The 20539-nt window shown below is 38.4% G+C and overlaps 2 protein-coding genes across 5 annotated transcripts; both read left to right on the forward strand.

Annotated features, from left to right (window-relative positions):
* The first annotated feature begins 3170 nt into the window (after positions 1–3170).
* etv5b (ETS variant transcription factor 5b) lies at positions 3171–9466 on the forward strand. Of its 3 annotated transcripts, XR_014608206.1 has the most exons (13): positions 3171–3302; positions 4525–4669; positions 4803–4890; positions 5004–5051; positions 5283–5333; positions 6229–6352; positions 6437–6724; positions 7113–7402; positions 7889–7951; positions 8110–8348; positions 8433–8534; positions 8679–9112; positions 9250–9466. XR_014608206.1 is itself a non-coding variant. In XM_084128470.1 (12 exons), exons 2-12 carry the CDS (start codon positions 4622–4624, stop codon positions 8913–8915), a joined length of 1578 nt encoding a protein of 525 aa, XP_083984596.1. In that variant the 5' UTR covers positions 3171–3302; positions 4525–4621; the 3' UTR covers positions 8916–9122. The 3 variants fall into 3 exon arrangements, 2 of the variants coding, with proteins under 2 accessions (XP_083984596.1, XP_083984597.1); XM_084128470.1 differs by lacking the exon at positions 9250–9466 and having other exon boundaries at positions 8679–9122; XM_084128471.1 differs by lacking the exons at positions 3171–3302; positions 4525–4669; positions 4803–4890; positions 9250–9466 and having other exon boundaries at positions 4913–5051; positions 8433–8540; positions 8679–9049.
* Positions 9467–14923: 5457 nt separating this feature from the next.
* gca (grancalcin) lies at positions 14924–19148 on the forward strand. Of its 2 annotated transcripts, none has more exons than XM_084128477.1 (8): positions 14924–15373; positions 17455–17619; positions 17697–17766; positions 17872–17915; positions 18038–18185; positions 18395–18508; positions 18634–18692; positions 18846–19148. In XM_084128477.1, the coding sequence occupies exons 1-8, from the start codon at positions 15350–15352 to the stop codon at positions 18870–18872; spliced, it is 651 nt and encodes a 216-aa protein (XP_083984603.1). In that variant the 5' UTR covers positions 14924–15349; the 3' UTR covers positions 18873–19148. The 2 variants fall into 2 exon arrangements, with proteins under 2 accessions (XP_083984603.1, XP_083984604.1); XM_084128478.1 differs by lacking the exon at positions 14924–15373 and adding an exon at positions 17237–17261.
* The last annotated feature ends 1391 nt before the right edge of the window (positions 19149–20539 follow it).

Consider the following 20539-nt stretch of genomic DNA (forward strand, 5'->3'; position numbering starts at 1 on the left):
ATAACCACGCTCGTCCGTCATCAATCAAAGAGAGATTTTCGAAATTACAGCTTTGAATGAAAGAGAATCGTTCCCTTCAATTACAGGGAGTAACAGGCAATCACAGGTTTGATGTATCCTGTATAGTATGACACACCAGGGACTGTGAAATGAATTTAGCTCTCCCCGAAGAAGAAAACAAACACTGTGACTCACACCCAGCACAGCAGCAGATCAAGGCTCTGTAACATATTAAAAGTCAATTAATAACATACTGCTTTTTCGATCTGAGACGGAAAAAAAGTTCAACCTCACCATGAGTCAAAGACGAACGTTCATGAACAGAAAGCATATGACTCAACAGAAATGTGAAGCTGCTTTGGCTACATTGTACAGAAGAAGCAGATACGTTCAGTGCTGCAGCATGGTGCCATTTCAATTGAATTTAGAGCATATTGTTATATAATAGAAGCGTCTGAGAGCTATATTTAGAGTGGCCTTGCAGCAAGTCGCGTGGAACGCTGATGAAAGCTATGGCAACCTGTTTAATTTCAGGTTATGAAGAGCACTATCACTCAGTTTAATGAAGCTGTACAGCAGGTTCATTGACAAGGATATCAGCACTCAAGCAGAAAAAGAGCCAGTTTTGGATTGTTTTTTCTATATTTAAAAAAATAGCCAATGATTTTGCTGGTGAATGGGATATTATTAAAGTCGCAATGAAAGTAGCAACAGATCTTTTTTTCTATATTTTGAGGTCCTTCCGAGTGAAATGGATTATCGATAAAAGGAAGAAAAGTAGGGTGGGGACTTGGTTCTATCGAATAAGGCAGATCTGAATGCAACCTTGAAGTCAATTGTAAGAATGGGGGGGGGGTTATGCAGGCTAAATGAGTCTGGGATACATCACCAGAAAGAAACCTGTTGTTTTACCAAAAGGTCGAGTTATGATAACACAATCTCATGTCAATTCTCAACTATTTTTCTTTTGACGAATTGGTGGCTAATTTGCATGAATTTGTAAAATCTCATTTGAACGTTTCTGTATGAACTGTTATGTTTTGGGGTGGACCTTAATGCTTACTTTTTTCTAAAAGTAGTCTGTTTTCGAATCATATGAATTCATACGAAATCATCACCTTGTAAATTAGTTATGTTTTGGAGTGAAATTGGGTTGGATATTTTAATAAAAAAATTACGAGGTCAAAAAAATTATAATAATAAAATATATGCATGGATGATTTGTTTATAATAAGATCAATAACATGCATTTAGAAAAAAAAGATGAAGGGGAAATTTTCATTTCATGCTGACTTTAAGAATAACAGTTGAGAGGCAACTGGCAACACCAAAGCTTTCATGAAAGGAGCCACCGTGACATTTTGTCCTGACTTGTTTCTTGTAGAAGATGAGGTTTATGGGATTTGTAACATATCTCCTTGATAAAAGTTGTCATTTTGCCAACTCTATGTTCATGTGTTACTTTCCACTTACTGTTTAAAAGTCTGTATAGGCTCCTTTTCTTCTTGAGGATGCCTGCATCTGTGTGCGTTTGTGTGTGTGCCCGTGTGTGTGCCCTTGTGTGTGTGTGTGTCTGTGTGTGTGTGTGTGTGTGTGAGAGAGAGAGAGAGGGGCTGAAAAATGACTCACCCATTTACAGAGGGGTGTAACATTCACATGCCATCGACGCAGCAGGAGTGCGCACTACTTTTCATTCTCGCATTCATTCACACATTTTGTCTAATAAACCATATTAGTGAACAAGTTGAATGAATTATACCCTAAAATTACATGAAAAAGTATGTGAACCTACATGTTAACTGACACTAAACTCCAGATTTCGAAGATGTTGAAGAAGCTGTAATCGATACTCTTTCTACCCTGCACTGTGAATGTTTTATTGTTCAATTTTATTTTTAAATTGAATAGCTTCAGCAGACTGTGTTTGTTAGTTTTTGTTAGTCTGGATTTAGAGACTTCCAGCACCTGTAGAAATGTTTTTTTCCATTTCATGTCCAATGTAGACAGCATAAACAATTCACAAACATTTTAGTAAGAAGTAAAAAAAGGTTTATGAATACTTTCTTTTCTTCAAACAGAAACTATCTCCACGATAGCCCTAAAAATGTTTATTCTTTTATGGACTCCAGGTAAGTAATATAGTAATGCAGATCAGACGATTATTTGTGCTATGTACCATTTCTTTCAAAATTAAATTAATTTAAATGTAAGTATAGTATACATATTAGCTTTGAAGTTTTTAAGGTTGTAACCTATAGGTAGGGGAGACCAGAGATCAGACATCACTGTCTGATGTGCAGATGTTTCTTTGAGGAACAGGCATGAATAATAGATCAGACAACAAAGTGTTCTCTCACAGTGGAGTTTCCCAGCAGGGAGCAACACTGATTTTATAATCTGCCTCCCTATTGGGGATATAGTTATGGTGCCATGATCATTTAAGGTGGTGCATTCATTTGTCTGTTTTAAAACCTTGTGTAAATATGAGTGATCTGTGAATTGGATGAAGAGAGTGAGCAAAAACAGATAGTGTTTTGGGGAAATGTTCTGGTAAGAATGAGATTATCACAGAGGATTCCAGTCATTGTCCAGAGTGACACGTCCTCTCTTCTGTCACCCAAGATAGAGGTCAGTGGTTTTCAAAGCTCAGTCAATATTCACACTGAAAAAGCAATGGATTAGACTACTGTAAACATATTCTCCCAACCATTTTACATTGTTATATAATTTCTAATTCATGTAAAAAAAAAAAATAAAAAAAACTTTGAAAAAATATTGGCACAGTTTGGAATCTGGGGCTTTAAGTCTATAGTTTAAACTCGAAGTATTTACTTATTATGCTGAAATTATATTTTTTTAAAAATCATGGAATAAAATTCAGATCGGCCCCGCAAGTTTAGAGCCTCAGCTGGGCATTCACTCTCGGTTCGCTTCTGGCCCTTTAAAAGTCTCTTTTTGAGTTGGAGAAACATCTGGTTGTTGAATGAAACCCAGTCATTCATAAAAACAGGAGAGAAACATGCTCTGATTGGCTGTCTACAGCCTCAAGATCGCATTGGTAATGCAGTGACAGCTATTGGTCAATCACTTGAATGACATGGTGGACTAGCCAATGAGCGAGACTTACAGTGTTAAGCCGATGCTCTTGGAAAAGCAAGCGATCCCATTGAGAAAATTTCAGTCGCGTCAAGCTGAGGGAGAGTGCGATCCTATTAGTGCTTTCAAAAGCAGTCTGTTTTTCTCTTGGATTTATCAAAGCACTTTTTTTTTTTTTCAAAATCAAAGGATTTAATCACCGTTGGGTGAGTATATTTTGCACGCTGCTCTAGCGTTGTATTGTTTAATTATGACCCGATGCAAGTTTCGTCTTCTGCTTTTATTTTTATAAAGTTGCATTACTTAAAACGGTGCGTTTAGTTTTGCTGGTTCTCAACGCCATTTTCTTTGTGCGCATATTTGGCAACCATTCCCCCAGTTTCTTAGTACTTTATTAAGCTTATTGTAAACTTAATCATAATCGCAAGTTTGCGCTCTGCAAAAATCCATATGCGGTTTGGCGAAGTGCTTCTCGCGCGTTTGGTGTTTTTATGAATGGAACATCTGAGGTTTTTTCGGGTAGCGCGCACGATGGATCAAATTTCACTTCATTGAGAAAAACAAGCGTCCGAGGGAGGAAAGGGAGGGGGAGCTCGCGGCGATAATGGGCGCTGGGGGGGAAGGGATTGGACTTCTTGAACTCGCTCTTATACCTGTTAACTCGCTGTTGTAATGCTATAATCTCGCTTTACTTATTCAACAACTATAGCTTCCTCTGGCTGTCTTTATTGTCGCCAATAAAAATCTTTAAAAGCACAAACTCTTCTTTTTCAGCATGAAATGTGCATACGCACGTTCCTCCTGTTTTATAAAGGTCTGATAAGCTTCAGGAAGCAATAATGTTAAGCTATGGATGTTTAATTAGTTCTTGGTCCAGAGAGGTTGGCTCACTGTGAGGTGTTTTCTTGGCCTCGCGGCTGTAATACGATTTTATGGCTTGAACACTTGCGTCAGGGAAAATAAACACACGTGTGTGACGAAGCGTGAATAGCTTAGGCTTCTTATTTTATTCATGGCGTTCCACTATTTAAATCCGAACCTTATTCGTGTTAATAAAAGCTCCTTTTTATTATTATAATTATCACTTTCGTTTAGATTCATTCTTAGTCTCTTGGGCAACAGATGGTACTGTATGGTTATGTAAGGACCCCCATCTGTACCGTGTGTGTGAGAGAGATAGTGTGTGTGTGCGTGAGAGAGAGATGAGGCTGAGCAAGTGTAAGTGTCCTGCACTAATGCAGCACACTTCATCTGAGCAGGAGCTGAGAGTGAGTGTGTTACACAAACAAACATGCTAGCTGAAGTTTTCACAGATCAAAGGGACAGTTGGTCCTAAACTGTCAGGTCCCGGGACGATCACTGACAGCTGCATCAGATCCTGACTTGTCTTTCTCTAAGTGCCACTTTTCTCGGCTCTTCTTCCGACAGGCGACGATATCACCCGTGGGCCCACCCCCCCTTTATCCCTGTTTATTCCCGCTTTCCCTCCTGCTGCAGCCCTAGGCCGCAGTGAAAAGCAAGCGACATGGACGGATTTTACGACCAGCAGGTCCCTTTCGTGGTGCCCCCCAATGTACGTCTCTGCTTTTCATGCCTCATTTTCTTCACTTTTTAGATATTTCACTACTGAATATCCATTTGTGGATGGCTGTACACAGTGATCACTGGTTTCAACTTCATTATTTGATCTTGGTCTTATTTTACAGAAGTCTCACATGCAGGAAACATTTTGCAGAACTTTCAATGACCGAAAAAGGAAGTTTGTTGACACTGAGCTGGCACAGGATACAGAGGGTAAACAAATGAGCATGCAATCAATCCATCCAGATCTCTCTAAAACACATCTTTTAACCCAGGCCCAAACAAGTCAGCCTGTTTATTCACAAATCAATCTTTGTGTTCCACAGATCTCTTTCAAGATCTCAGCCAGCTACAAGAGATTTGGATTGCAGAAGGTACGTCAACGGCTCTAGAAAAGTCTAGGTCATGGAATACATTTCATAACTACTGTTAACACAACTTGGTGGTTAATGCATCATCTCAGTGGTTGATCTGTGGGGCTCCATTCAAATTGTATAAGACAATATGGCATGTATAAACATACAAATTATTTATATTCATGTTACTGACTCTGAAGCAGGTTTGCAAGCCAGTCAGTATAAATAGTTTTCCTTCTCCATGTGCAGCCCAGGTACCCGATGACGAACAGTTTGTTCCAGATTTCCAGTCGGATAACTGTGAGTATCTTTTGAATATTCATGTAGCAAGGAAGTGGGGTTGGTTGCAGAATAGCACATAGAACTTGCCTTTATGAATTATAGAAACTCTCGGCATATGAAAAACATTTATTTATTTATACTGCACAAATTATTAGCACTGGATAATTTGCTATGGACATTATGAAGCGTTTTGAGATGCCATACTACCTTCCTCCTTGAAACCAAGAAAATTAATCACCAAGAGTGTCTGTGCCAAACCTGATTCTTAGCCATGAGTTTAAGATGTTTCTATGGTGTGTGTGTGTTCACACACATGTGAGGCCCAGTCTGCCGCTGCGGTGCTGTAACTCATGGCAGCCTCCAGCTTGGTGACATTTTAATGGGGCTGGATCCTCGGCGCACACACACTCTGGTTATTATGTGCTGGTGAACAGTGCTCTGGCTGTTTCCCTTGTTAGCTTTTCTTCCCATTTGGCTCTGAATAAGTCTTAATTGTGTGCATTTCAATGGTGTTTATTGTAGAACGTGAATGCACATGGATGTGTTTGCATAGAAATTGTGTGTGAGAGGGTATGTGTGTGTTTGTTTGGCACAATTCCTCTTATCTGGCATCGTGCCTGTAGTTCTCACAGGCCCCTCTTTCACCACAGCTGGGCAGTGGGGCCCTTTTCCAGAGGAATCACGCGATAGTCTGCGAGTTCTAACTTGCGGCCTCCTTTTCTAGAAGGAAAGGCCTTTTTTCCTTCCCCTCTTTGAAAGTAGTTCTAGTAGTTCAGTGCTAAATATTTGATCAAAAATCTGACACCAGAAACAAACTAGGTTAGGTTCCAAGTTAAAGAACTATATTTTTGTTCTGACATTTTAGTTTATGTAGACACAATGTATTAAATGAAATGAAAAACTTTCTCTCTAGTGATGTTCCATGGACCTCTTCAAACTAAAGTAAAGAGGGAACTGAGCCCAAGCAGGGAATTTTCCCCCTGTGGACAAGAGCAGAGACTCTCTCCATATGGAGAGAAGTGCCTATATAACTACAGGTATGTATTTCCTTGTCCTTTCCCCATCTTTCCCTTCTCCGTATTCCCCTCACTCATGCTTTATTTGTGTTTTGTCGTTTTTAGTGCCTTCGACAGGAAGCCGTTTCCTTTCAACAAGCCACTGACTCCTCCTTCTACACCAGCATCACCCTTTGGCTCCTCCACCAGCACAGCAACACATAATGTGCAAAAAAGAGCAATGCAACCAGCCCAAACTCAGACACAAGGACTGCCACTATTACCTGTCCTAAACCACAGTTCTACCCCACCACATCAGAGAGCACATACTCCACTCCACAGTCAAAGCCCACCTTTTGCTGTGCCCTGCCAACCAGTCAATCACCCAGATGCCTCCTACAGTACAGACCACAGGTATGAATATATAACATTTTGCTATTTATTATTATTTATTTATTTTTTCGACACTTCACAGTCATTTTTTTGGGTCACGGTGATCGATTTCTAACCTCATTTCTATCTTTGGCGTCAGCTTGAACTGCTCGTGCATGTTAAAAGTACTGTAATCAGCTCAGGTTGAGCCTTTCATTGGGTATTATCTTGTTAAAGATGCCACACTGACCTGGAAAGCAGTTCTATGTTTATCCCATTCAAGTCTCCAAGTTTAACTACTGGAAAAAAAGAGCTTTAACATCAGACTTATCCCTCATGATCTCAATTGCCTTTGATGTTAATGCCTTCTCAAGCCTTCTCATGTCTTTTCTCCACTTTTTTCCCTTTTTCTTACTCTTCATCTTGTTAGGTTCCATCGGCAGCTTTCCGAGCCCTGTCTGCCGTTCTCACAGTCCGATGGTCGTTGTCAGACACTTTACCCCCCACACACCCGTGGCCATTTTTCCCGACATAGCCGCCCCCCTTATCACCGGCAGATGTCAGAGCCGTTGGTGCCAATGCCTCCCCAGGGATTCAAAAAGGAAATGGTGGATCCTCGTTACAATGACCAGGGTGTGCAAAACATGGGGCCTCCTCGTGCACCGTTGATCCACCAACTGTCAATCAAACAGGAGCCCAGAGACTTCGGCTTTGACTCAGGTGGGTGTAAATCTCTCAGAGATTTTGATGTACTGATGACTATTGAACTGTCAAAAAAGTGAAATTTTAAAAGCAAAAAAGGCCCATTGTGAATAGTGTAGCGACTTGTGAAGCACAGCTCACACAGAAGTCACTTTCTGTTGGTCAACAAGGCAAAATTCGTGAACAATTTAATCTGAAGATGAAATGTGCATGGGGAAATCTTTTGCCATGAAGCGGAATTCCCCGTAGTGTGGATTCCTATAGAGATTACTCCTAGAAACTCCGATGAACTTGAAATTCCAAACTTCACATTATATTATATTGTATATATTTAAAAATGATTATTAATGTGATTTTATAAAGTGGAACTCTGATGTATATATTTTTGAAAAAATATTTTTAAGGGGATTTTTATATAAAGGAACACTGATAAACTTGAAATTCCATTGTTGTTCATTGTTATATTATATATATTTTATTAATATTCATGTAATTGTCTTGCAGAAGTACAGAATTGCCAATCATCTTTTGGCAAATCAGCAAATTTCTATGGAGCCAACAGCGAGGGTGAGGCTTTTATCAGTTTGGTTTCACCTACTATTTCCATAAAGTACAGATGTTTTATTAAGCAACAGCTTCTGATTAGTCTTCTGCTGTAATGAGAGTTCTTTCTCAGACTGTCCATATTAAATCCAATTATTTTTTTCTCTGGCTGTCGATTGCAGGTTTTGGGTATGATGGAGAATCCCACCTCTATTATGATGATGCGTGTGTGGTCCCAGACCACCTGGAGGGAAAGCTGAAGCAGGAGGGTGGAGTTTTCCGAGAGGGTCCTCCGTATCAACGAAGGGGGTCTCTGCAACTCTGGCAGTTCCTGGTCACTCTGTTGGACGACCCATCCAACCGCCACTTCATTGCTTGGACTGGCCGTGGCCTCGAGTTTAAACTCATTGAACCAGAGGAGGTCAGTGTGTTATGAAAGCCAATAGCTTTATAGCCCATTTTTATTTCAGCCAACAAGCAATATTAACACCCACATTTTCAATAGGTTGCTCGCCGTTGGGGGATCCAGAAGAACAGGCCTGCAATGAATTATGACAAGCTGAGCCGTTCTCTGCGTTACTACTATGAGAAGGGCATCATGCAGAAGGTAAAGGCACGTTCACGTTCCAATGTCATTTTTCTTCTTTCAATCCCTTAATAATTAGATTGTAAAATCCACCCCATCAAAGCATATCAGCTTTTTCCAAACAAGATTTTCTAAAACATTTCTCTTTCTCTTGTTCATATGCAGGTTGCTGGAGAGCGGTACGTGTATAAGTTTGTGTGTGATCCCGATGCACTCTTCTCCATGGCATTCCCTGACAACCAGAGGCCCAGTCTGAAGGCAGACCCCGATGGGATGCAGGTTCCTGAGGATGACACCGTTCCACTCTCACACTTTGACGAGACTAACAGTGTCCCTTATCCAGCAGATGCCAGGGACCAGTGCTTAGTGGGGCCGTCCTTTCCTGAAAATTATGCTTTCTGAACTGTTTCGCTACCAGAACTCTAAAATGCATCCTCACACTCCAAATGCAGCTCATGTCAAATTGTAATCGCTCCAATGAGGAATCTGTAACGCCTGCTGAAAAGTCTCTAAACTTTCTTGCCACATTTTTATTGTTCATTTGTTTGTTACTACACAGGTTCCATTATAGAAAAATGTTTTTCATTGCTTTTTTAAATGTACACAAAAGTAAAGGGACAACAACAGTATTTTTCAGTATAACCTTTTATATATATATATATATATATATATATATATATATATATATATATATATATATATATATATATATATATATATATAAATAAAATCAAAGGTTATACTGAAAAGTACTGTTGCTTTCTTTGTGTATTGGGCCTGGTGTCTATTTTTCAATGCTCTACTTCAGTGAGTTTTTTTTAGAACACTTCTGACAATGCATAATGATGCACCTCAGGCTGTGTTGTAATTATCTGTGTATATAGCTTTGATTATAATCTGGAAAAATGCAAAAAATTTCTCCAGCTGGCCAAGTAAAATCTTAGTAATTTCAACTGCTTTTGTAATGTGATTTTTATGGATATGGGGCGGGGTAGAATAGGCAAAAAGAGAGCAGGGGAAATGAAAAGTGAAGAATCTATGTATATTATGAGTATATTTTTGCAAAAGCAGAATTGAATAGCATTGTATAACCTGTACAACAGACTTTTATCACTTCTAATCTGTTCTGTTTGTACAGTGGTACAGTGGTGTGTGAAATTGAAAACCAGCTCTTGATATAGGGCAAAATCGAGGATGAAAAGCCTGATTGCTGATTCAGGATCAGTCATGCTTGTGTGACCTTTAACTGTTTACCAAAGGATTAGAGCAAGGCCATCTGATCACTGTTCAGTAGTAAACCAGCATGGCAAGAAACCCCCTAGCTCTTTCCACATTCACTGTCAACCTTACTTGTCTTTCCTAGGTACAACAGACCCCTAGTTCTGTTTCACTGTGGATAAAACTGTTGTTTCATTGTCTTTTGAAGGCAATTTCTTTCATTAAGAATTTTTAAGTACAGTTTTGGTGTACAATTACAGACCTGTATTTTCTGAACTATAAAAGTACAGGATAATAAATGTCCATAAACAGATATGGTTCTTTTTGGATACAGTTTGTTTGTTTTTTGTCTCATTTATAGCCAGTGGCACATCACCTACACTTTGAAAACATATTTGGAGTAAATGAACAAAGTAAAGAGCATTATGACGGTCATTAATACACTAAGGCCTGGTTTCACAGACAGGGCTTAGATTAAGTCAGCATTAGACCTTAGTTTTTTAGGGCATTTAAGTAGATTTTATACGTTAATGTGCCTAAAAACATTACTGGTGTGCATCCTGAGACAAAGCAATGGCAAAACAATATTTTATGATATGCCCGTGCAAGTTGCTTTCACTTAAAACCACTTAGACATGCCTTTTAATCAGGGACTTAAGGCTTGCCTGTGAAACCGGGGGTACATGACTTTTGCTCAGATTTGCATTCTGGAAAAATCGAATTGATTCTTGTTGACGAAATTCAGAGCAGTCTGCAGATTTTGGGCAGTTCGAGTTGACAGATTTCACAGAAAATCATGTAGTGTATGATGGGCACAGACTAAAAATGTTTGTTTCAGTTTTAGTTTACGTGACAACGATGTACTAAAAACAGAAAAGTTTTTCCTTCGCGTTTTTTGCATACAGATGACAACATTGTAAAAACGATTCCTATTCACACGGATCCGCGAAAACAACTAAAACGCTGTATCATGCTGCCATACCAGTAGTTGGCGATGTACTTTGTAAAGAAAAATGACTGAACACGTAATACGCATCTGCATGACATCACCGTTTTCACAAATTCGCGTTTTTGTAGTTTACACAGAGACGACAACAGCATTGTTTTCAAAAACTTGCACTTTAAGGCCATTTACATGACAGTGTTTTCAACTAAAAATGGAAAACTATATGCGTGTAAGCCATGTATTTACGCGACAACAGCATATTGGGGGACTGAAAATGCAAGTTTTTGAAAACGATACCAGTAATGTCTCCGTGTAAACTACAAAAGCCAAAACAGTGACGTCATGTGCATGCGTATTATGTGTGTATAGCCGTTTTAATCATTTTCGTGGATCCGTGTGAATGGGGATCGTTTTGATAACATCATCTGTACGCGAAAAGTGCAAAGTAAAAACTTTTCAGTTTTTATTACATTTATGTTGTACACTTTGAAACCCATTTTCAGGCCCTCAAAATGCTGTTGTCAGGTAAATGAACGGCCCAAAAGCATAATTTTCACAAATTTGCATTTTTTTTGTTTACACAGCGAAGATACAGTATTGTTTACAAAATCGTTGAAGCCCATTTTCAAAAGTTTTAGTTTTCAGGCCCCCAAAATGCTGTTGTCGTGTAAACAAACGGTCAAAACGCATAAAATGTTTTCCGTTTTTAGTTGAAAACACTGCCGTGTAAACAGCCCCTATATGATTCCATCCAGTCTGAGAATATCAAACATGTTTGATATTTTGAGCCGGTTTTAGAACACATTGTTTTCATTTGTCATGTGTCTCCACCAAACCATGTTTCTGCATTCATTTGTTATGTTCTTATGGTTTAAAAGTCTGGTAGTGTGTGATCCTCAGGTGTTTAATGTATAATGCCATAGTGTTTTAAAATCTATTCAGATTTTAAAAGTTGTGTAGTGTATTCCAGCCTTTACATTGAGACTATTCAGTCCATTTGGCACATTGAGGAATCTCATTTATGTGCGTCTGTGATCTTTCCAGGAACCTCTCAGTCTGACCACTAAACTGTAACCCAGCAAAGCCTGTGTAACGAGGCGATGCAAAGTAACAGGGTATTGCATAACCTAGTGACGCTCGTTCTCTTTCTTCTCTCCTCTCTCCTTTAGCAGGGTTAGTCTTAATCCTGCTGGTGACCTTGTTCCATGGAGCCAGAGAATAGAAGAGTTATTAAGCTGTCATACACCCTTATCATCATAAAGGAACTCAAGCTTACTGAATGCTTGGCAAATTATGAAGTATAACATGTTTGGTGCCAAACCACAGAAAAGTTACATACCTAAAAATGTGTAATTCTTAGAGACTGAGTACCATATTTACTGTTATACAACAGTTCCAGCACTCAAATCTGATTGGCTGAGCTGCGATATAGGTATAATAGCACCGGGATGTTTAACTGTTCGTATAAGTCAGTTCCTCTGTTTATGCTGTGAAATTACTTTGTATCATTACTTCTTTATAGAACTGTTGTATAAGAGCAATATCACACTCACATTCTTGCTAAATATCTGCTGTGATATTTATGACACAAGGCTGCAGCCCTGCAGATATTCAGCACTCATGCTCATGTGATATTGCTTAAATAAATGTACAGTTTTAACAGTGTATTCAAGTGGAATGCTTTTTGGGGGTGTACTAGAATATGTTTTCATGCTTGATTGGTTAAAAAATGCATAATTTTGCACATATTTTACATTATTGCAGCTCCTCTCTCCCCAGTCTGGCTCGAACACGCCGATTTCCATAAAGCCCCTCCTTCCGAAATACAAAATGTGCTGTGATTGGTTAGCTGGCCCAGTGTGTTGTGATTGGCAGAGCGTGTTCGGGAAGTGTCCTGCCCATCGATAACTGCAAGTTCTTCTCTAGTGTAAATATTAATGACGGCGTCAATTTCAAACCATTTCGAGCCCGGTTCAGACCCTGACAATGTTAACAAACAAGAGGATCGTGCAGAACGTATTTCATGCACAGACTTTGCAAGCACAGATTTCACAGGAAGTTTCAGAGTGGTATGTTTTTTGTAATTTTCTTATACATTATAGATACAATGTTATCCACCATTTAATCATGATATTTGTCGGAAAACTAAGGTAATACAAACAGTAATCGATCCCAAAACCATGGTTAATTTTCCTAAGGAGCAGTGAACGGTCTTACAAAGCTTACAAAAGCAACAGAAAACAAGCTGTTCTCCATAAAATGTGCAGCACACAGATAAAAGTTGGGGTTTAATGGCGCTTTTCCACTGCATGGTACGGCTCGGTTCGGCTCGGTATGGTTCGACTCGGCGCGGAACGGTTCGGCTCGCTTCGCTTTTCCAATGAGTGGTACGACTCGACTCGGTACGGCACGGTTCGGTTCGCTTTAGCTCGGTTGCTTTTCCACTGCAGTTAGTACCGCTTCAAAGTGGGTGGGACTGATCGTTATAGTTGCCGTCTCTACTGCCATGACATCATCATATTAAATGCGAATTTTTCATTCCGTGTTTCCCCATCCACTCCTCGGCAACCAACGAGAGGAACGTCTGCACCTCGTCCACTGACCACGATTCAGCCATTTCTTTTTTTGAAGTTTATACTCCTTTTTTTAAGCAAATACTTTTAAAACAGGCGCTACAGTGTTGGCAGTGTTGGCAGTGTTAAATCTAGCGGGTTTAGTGTCTCGTGTCGTAAATACAATGACGCTGGTAGTGATGATTCTGTCTGACCAATCAGTGATCTGCAGTGTTTTCACGTCACATTTTAGTATCGGTACGGTTCGCTTGGAACCTCAACAGAGGTGGTATCATTTAAAGCGAGCCGAAGCGAGCCGTACCGTACCGTACCATGCAGTGGAAATGCGCCATAAGTGAGCCGTACCGAACCGAGCCGTACCGTACCATGCAGTGGAAAAGCGCCAAAGCGTGCCGTGCTGTACCGAACCGTACCGTACCATGCAGTGGAAAAGCGCCAATAATGTTCAGGAACAGTGTTTAAAATACGTTTTAACCAAAGTTCATCAGCCTTAGAAGGTCAAACAAATGAGTTTTGAAAATGATGCAGTGTCTCTTTGACACAAGTATTTTGGAATTAATTTGCATATTCCGTGGGCGGGGATTAATTAAATGAGCACCATTGTGACTTCATAAGATCCAGAAAAATCACGCTGTAGTACAAATGAGCCATTCATTGTAGTTCTTAAAAAGGGGATCCTGTTAAATATCTCCCTTTGGAGTGGACTTTGAGCTTTGTAACGTTGAAGATCTTTTTTTATGCTCAAACAGCAACATTACAGACTAACTAAAGTTGAAAAGTGGAAAAACATAATAGGACCCGTTTAAAAATAAAGGCTCCACAAGGGGGGGTTTCACAACAATGCTATTGGTGAATTTCAGGTTCACCAAAGAACCTTTCAGTAAACACTTTTTTGGTGAGTGTGAAAAACAATTTAATACTCTTAAGAATCCTTTCCTACTATAAAGAACCTTCAGTGCAATGGAAAAGTTCTGTGGATGTTCTTCGTGGAACTATAAGATGTCAATAAAGGACCTTTATTTTTTAACCCAGCAAATAGCCATAATTTCAAGGTTAACTATAGACCCGATATAGTCTGGCTATGAGCTTGAATTTAAATATTGAATTGAATTGAAAATAACCATGAATTTGGTTACATGTCGTTTTTGCCAAAATAACCCATGTAAGCAAAGTCAACAGTGATCATTTTTTAAACATGCATAGCCTGGGAGTCTATAGGCTATGGTTATATTAAATGTTCACTGACAGCCCAAATTTTGCCTTGTTTTAGCCTAGACGTCAGGACTGTGTTTGGATGGCTATTGGACGTCTTTTAAACGCAAAATTGCTTGCTGGGAACTTGGAAGGGTATGTTATGACGTCAAAAACTTTCATGCGCACAAAACATCCTGAATGGAAGGAGTTGTCTCCTTTATTATTGTTGTGGTTGTTGATATTATGTGATGTATGATTTCTCTTTTGTATGTTACCGTTCTCTGCACACACAAAAAAAATAGAAGGAAACACTGTCCAAAACTTACCTCCAAACTAGAGTCTTGTTGCTGGGTTGAGCACAGGAGCTGCTAGCTTCTACTTTTAGTGTTTTAGCGCCCACCGCTGGTTCTCAACGTAAATGACAGGTTGGTGTTATATAAGCACGCACCATTGATAAACACGTCATCCCAGCCAATGGCGAATTACTACAGAATAACTCCACTAAGTTAATCACCAGTAAATACGTCTGTGATCATTTTGAACGTAACAGTGTTTCCCATGATGCATTTAACAAGCAAAACTGCGCAATATCATTGGCCACCAAGCTTATCAAATTGCCATATGATTTTCGTGTAGGCTATATCTGTCACTGAACGCTTGCTTTACATTAGGAGGTGTGATCCAAAATCGGCTCTGCATAGATAGTCATGTTTTATGACGTAAGGTTAAACTAAAACTCTGCGACCAGTCATCCGATCGCTGTCAGTCCCGCTAATCCTAATGACGTCATCATATGACTTCCCGTAACACAGTCGAAGTACGGAAGTGATCTGGACTGGCCGAAAACTTTCTCATAAGATTCATTTTTAAATCGTTTCTGTTACTTGAGGGTGCAATCACTAAGTATGGCGTATCCTGGGTATAACAATGTAAGTATCACTTATATGTTTTATGTTGTAGAATGTAAAAATAATTAGATAATTAGTTTAAGAAACGCCAGATTGGTTGAAAAATCTGTGTATGTCTTGTTACGCCCCAAATTGTTACATTGAATAAGTTACATATAATTTAAAGCGGTAATTACATTTCCTCTAATATGGATTTGGCATGAATATGGATTAGGCATACCGATTGAAACCGCAGCAGGTTATACCTGATTCCTGAACCCAGTAAGTTATCAGTAATGTAACTTTTTAACTAACGTTACAGGGCTATTATTTTGCCCACCGCCCACCCGGTTTTCAAGGGCAAGGACATTTTCAAAAATACAATAAGCCATTACATTTTTGTTTTGTTTTGTTTTCCATTGAAACATAAACATTACTAAAGCAAATTATCTTGAGATTTAAAATTGTGGAAGAATTTTTTCTTGCAATGTGTTTTAAGCATAAACTTCCACTTCTAGAAATTTTATTTTAAGAATGTTTAGATGTTTTTATAAAATATCTCCACAAAAACAAAAATAGTCACAGCACGTCATCCATCTATGTCAAAAACAAGCTAAATGAATCAAGTGAAATAAATTCTTTATTTGCACACCACCCACACATATTTTTTAAGGGCAAGGACATTTTCAACAATACAATACATAAGCCATAACATTTTTGTTTTGTTTTGGTTTCCATTGAAACATAGAAAGAAACATTACTAAAGCAAATTATATTGAAATTTTGTTTAACTTATTGGCAAATAATTTGTCTTGTTTTAAGCATAAACTGTCACTTCTAGTAAATCTTATTTTAAGGATGTTTAAATATGTATATATAAAATATATATATTTTTTGTTTTTTTTGTTGCTGTGGGTCACAGCACGTCGTCCATCTATGTCAAAAACATAAGTTAAATGAATCAAGTGAAATAAATTCTCAGGCTGAATTCATACACTGTCAGGAAGAAACAAATGTGCAAAAATGATGGCGGTTTAGCAAGCCACAGCTTGTGACTAGCTTCTAAGCTGTTGTAGCCTTGAAAGTTTGTTTCCCCCCTTTTTTCTCTGAGAATGTATAAGTCCAAATATTTATTTACATTTTTAGTCACTTTTATTGACATTTTCTGCTCCCAAGTCATGCCTATCTGCCTGTCTAATTTTGCATGGACAGGTTAAAGTAAAAAAAAAAAAAAGGTAGATGAACATGTAGCATAGATGTGGTTTCACCACAGAAAGCACATGTATAGCCTCTTGGCTATATATAGCCTCCTATGTAGGCTGGAGTTTATTTAGGCCCAATAGTAATTGGCCGCCCCTGTCTGTACTCTTGGTAAAACCCAGTGGAATGTTATGAGTTTAATTGGACAATTGTGTGTGTTTTGAAACAAATCCAAGTGGAGTAATACATGATGTTCAGCAATTGGTTGGTTGATACATTCTTTTGAACAGACACTAAAGGTTGATTTAGATTGCACATTTTATTCTAGCTGTAGCCTACTAGGGCTGTTGTCAGGGGCAGACCACTTGAACCTTTTTGTAATAAGTTAAGTCTTAAATGTAGTCATGAACCGAAATTTACATCTGAAAATTATTTCTCGTTTTTAATCAATCTGCATTTTGATGAACCAAGATATTTTAGTCTATGCTGTTTTCAGGTAGGCTAATGCATGAACAAAACATCACTAAACATTATTTTAGCGCACTTAACGTTACCATCTAATAATCGCAATAAGCGATTATAATAAGTGTGAGCTTTCAAATTCTGTACATTTTTTAATGAAATTCAAACAATAAATGTTGTGTTGGTGCTTTTTTGACATATCACTGTAGCCACCTGAGTTCTTCTTCTTTACTTATAGCACGAAATAAACAATAATGGGCGTCAGAAGGTATGTTAAAAGAAACTGTACAACTTATTGAAATGTCTCATGTAATCGCTCCATCAATGTTTCAAGATGTCAATATCTCAGGAACGCCATTCAATGTCCATAGCTTGTTAGTCAACTATCAGAAGAAAACTTGTTAGTTATTTTTCCGATCAGTACAGTAGGCTGCTTAAAAGTGTCACACTTTTAATTGCAGTTTGGTGGTCCAATGCCAGGAGTTCCTGCTCAGGGTATGGCAATGCCAGGGGTCCCTGCTGCAGGTGGTTACCCAGCACAACCATATGGAGCGTACCAGGGGGCTTTTCCTGCGGGTCCTGCCCAGGACCCAATGTGGGGCTATTTCACAGCAATAGCTGGCCAGGTGAGAGCTGCTAGCTATATACTGTTTTTTTCTGTCCCACTATGTTGTTCATGTAGTAAAGATAAATCTTATGTCAGGATGGTGAAGTTGATGCTGAAGAACTTCAAAGGTGCCTCACCCAGACCGGAATCAGCGGCACCTACAATCGTGAGTACAAAGATTGTAGAAGGATTTTTAGTTCCAAATGCTTGGACTAGCAAATCAATAATATAGAGCGAGTGGATCATGCTCACTGCGCTTCTTTTTTTGCAGCCTTCAGTTTGGAAACCTGCAGGATTATGATTGGCATGCTGGATGTATCCTTTACAGAAAAATGAAACAGCTCCGTTCTTATCTCTACAACTTGAGTCAAAAGTTTGCTTCATGCAGTATCCCAACATCTTGATGTGGTTTAGATTCTTTAAGCATGTGTGTACAGAGAGATCTCACCGGAAAGATGGGTTTCAATGAGTTTAAAGAACTGTTCTCTGTGCTAAATGGCTGGAAGCAGAACTTCATAATGGTGGACAGGGACTGCAGTGGAACGGTGGATCCTCATGAGATGTCCCAGTGCCTTGCTAACATGGGTGAGTTTGACCTTTCATAATAGTATAAATTCTATTTCTAAAAAAAGTAGCTAGTTCTCAGGGTAAAATCTCTCAAAGAATAAATAACAAGTCACTAATTTTGAGCTTTAAAATAAAATCAAAACTACAGGGCACAATGTACATGTCTTAGCCAATAGCCTTGGAGACTGTGATGCAAGCAAAGAATGTCTGTCATCATGATTGCACAGGTTTCCGAATTAGCCCACAGGCACAGAACGCCATCATCAAACGCTACAGCAAGTCTGGAAAGATCTACTTTGATGACTATGTGGCGTGTTGTGTAAAGCTAAGGGCACTTACAGGTGAGACTTTTTGTAAAATTTAGAAATGCAAATCTATACAAAACTGCACCGATTATAGTTATACTAAGTATTCTGTTGATTGTATTTTTGATCAAACACTGTATGACTTTTTTATTTTTACGTAGACAACTTTAGGAGGAGAGATACAATGCAGCAGGGAATGGTGAACTTCCAGTATGATGATGTAAGTGAAGACAAAGTTTTCCCATTTAAGTGCCTGTATTTTCTTATTTTTAAAATCTAAGGTGTTTTTTACTGATTAATTGTAGAAGTAAAATGGGTTACTTCTTGAAAGCATATAGGAAGCTGTTGTAACATCTTTAATTTCCTCTTGCAGTTCATCTTGTGTACTATGTCTCTCTGAAGAGGGTTACTGGCAAGTACAGTATGCACTCCAGGAAGAGCACTGAGTGACTGAAGGTGCAAAGAAATATATTTGCTAATTTGCCAGTATGATGTTATATGTGAACGTAGGAGTAAACCATATACTGCTTGAAATTATCAATAGTTGTGCCAAAGCAGACCTCAATTGTTTTTAAATGATTTTTTTCATATTCATTCTTTATAAATTCTGTGTATTATGTTAAAATATAACCACACTTACCATATATTTTGCCAATAAAACATGGTACATCTTTAAGAGTTGTGTTCTGGCTTTATTTAGCAGCAAGGACAGTGAGAATGTGCTGTTGTGGTTCATGTAGGTAGTAAAAATCAGTGTTGGGGGTAACACATTACAAGTAAGTAATCAGATTACTTTTTTCAAGTAACTAGCAAAGTAACACTACTTTTTAATTTACATTTATTTACTGACAGCTTTCCTGTCCGCATGTTGAGAGAAATCGGGAGTAAGTGCAGAGGCGTTGTGTGTGCTGTCTAAACATGAGCTGGCTTGTTGTAGTTCTAGACTAAATGTGAGCATGCTTTTACTCGTCTCACTTGCACAAAAACAGATTAAGTACCTCAAATCAAGTCACCTTCATTTATATAACGCTTTTAACAATATAGATTGTTTCAAAGCAGCTTTACAGTGATAATAGGAAATTAAAGTAACAGAGATTGTTTTGGCTTTACAGCAGCTCTAGGACAAAGTTATTGTCCAGCTAAAGTTAGTTTTGATTGATTCACTTCCATTGCAAAGATCATCAGTTATTAACTTAGGGGCCACTTACACGACACCGTTCTAACAGAAAACCCTTAACACGCTCCGGCCCGCTCATTCCCACAACAACAGTGCCTGGTGGCTCGAGAACGCAAACATTGAAATAGGTTCCAAGGTGCAAGCGTTGACTAATTTTGAAAAACGTCATCATCTCTGCGTAAACTTCAAAAACGCGAATCTGTGAAAACGCTGATGGCGTGCACATGCATATTACGTGTTTAGTCTATAGGTGGGCCATTCTACAGAATTGGTGCAAACTGCTGTCCCTCATCCAAAAAACACATTTGAAAAGCATTTAATTATTAAAATCTTAGATGTTTACTAAGATCCTTCAATTATCTATTGAAACCCACAATAATATTTAAGATATCAGTAAGCTTTATATATATAAAATCATAATTTATGGGCTACTTTCAATTAGGAGGTGGCTGTCCCAAACCTTAACCCCTAAATTTCAACTTGTGAAAATGATACTGAAAAATTTTTCCATTCTTGTTTTAAAAAAAAATATATATATATATTTATTTATTTATTTATTTTTAAATGAAGTTAAAAAAAAATATATATTTTATATTTTATTTTTAAATCATGAAACTTTATCTAAAAAAAACGTGTCCTGCATTTTCATGTCACTACCAAAACAGTGAATGTTGTAGTCCATTGGCTGAGACTGATTTTAACCACACCCCTACATTTTTGATCAGGAAATATTCCTGTGTCCCTCTCTCTCATGTGCTATATGGTGAGTAGATTGATCCCATCATTTTGAGGTAAATGTGTTCTAAAGTCTAAAAATCTGTGTGTAACTTTAAGGAATGTCACTACCAAACTCATTTTTTCTGCTATTGTGAGAACATTTTTGGATGTTA

Source organism: Abramis brama, assembly GCF_963993115.1.
Source record: "Abramis brama genome assembly, chromosome: 11".
NCBI lineage: Eukaryota > Metazoa > Chordata > Actinopteri > Cypriniformes > Leuciscidae > Abramis > Abramis brama.

Coding starts and splice junctions, on each gene's coding strand:
- etv5b (XM_084128470.1), top strand. CDS start 4,622: ATGGACGGATTTTACGACCAGCAGGTCCCTTTCGTGGTGCCCCCCAAT. Junction 5,334..6,228: donor AGATTTCCAGTCGGATAACT/GTGAGTATCTTT, acceptor CTTTCTCTCTAG/TGATGTTCCATGGACCTCTT. Junction 6,725..7,112: donor TCCTACAGTACAGACCACAG/GTATGAATATAT, acceptor TCATCTTGTTAG/GTTCCATCGGCAGCTTTCCG.
- gca (XM_084128477.1), top strand. CDS start 15,350: ATGGCGTATCCTGGGTATAACAAT. Junction 18,509..18,633: donor AAAGCTAAGGGCACTTACAG/GTGAGACTTTTT, acceptor ATTTTTACGTAG/ACAACTTTAGGAGGAGAGAT. Junction 18,693..18,845: donor TGAACTTCCAGTATGATGAT/GTAAGTGAAGAC, acceptor TTCCTCTTGCAG/TTCATCTTGTGTACTATGTC.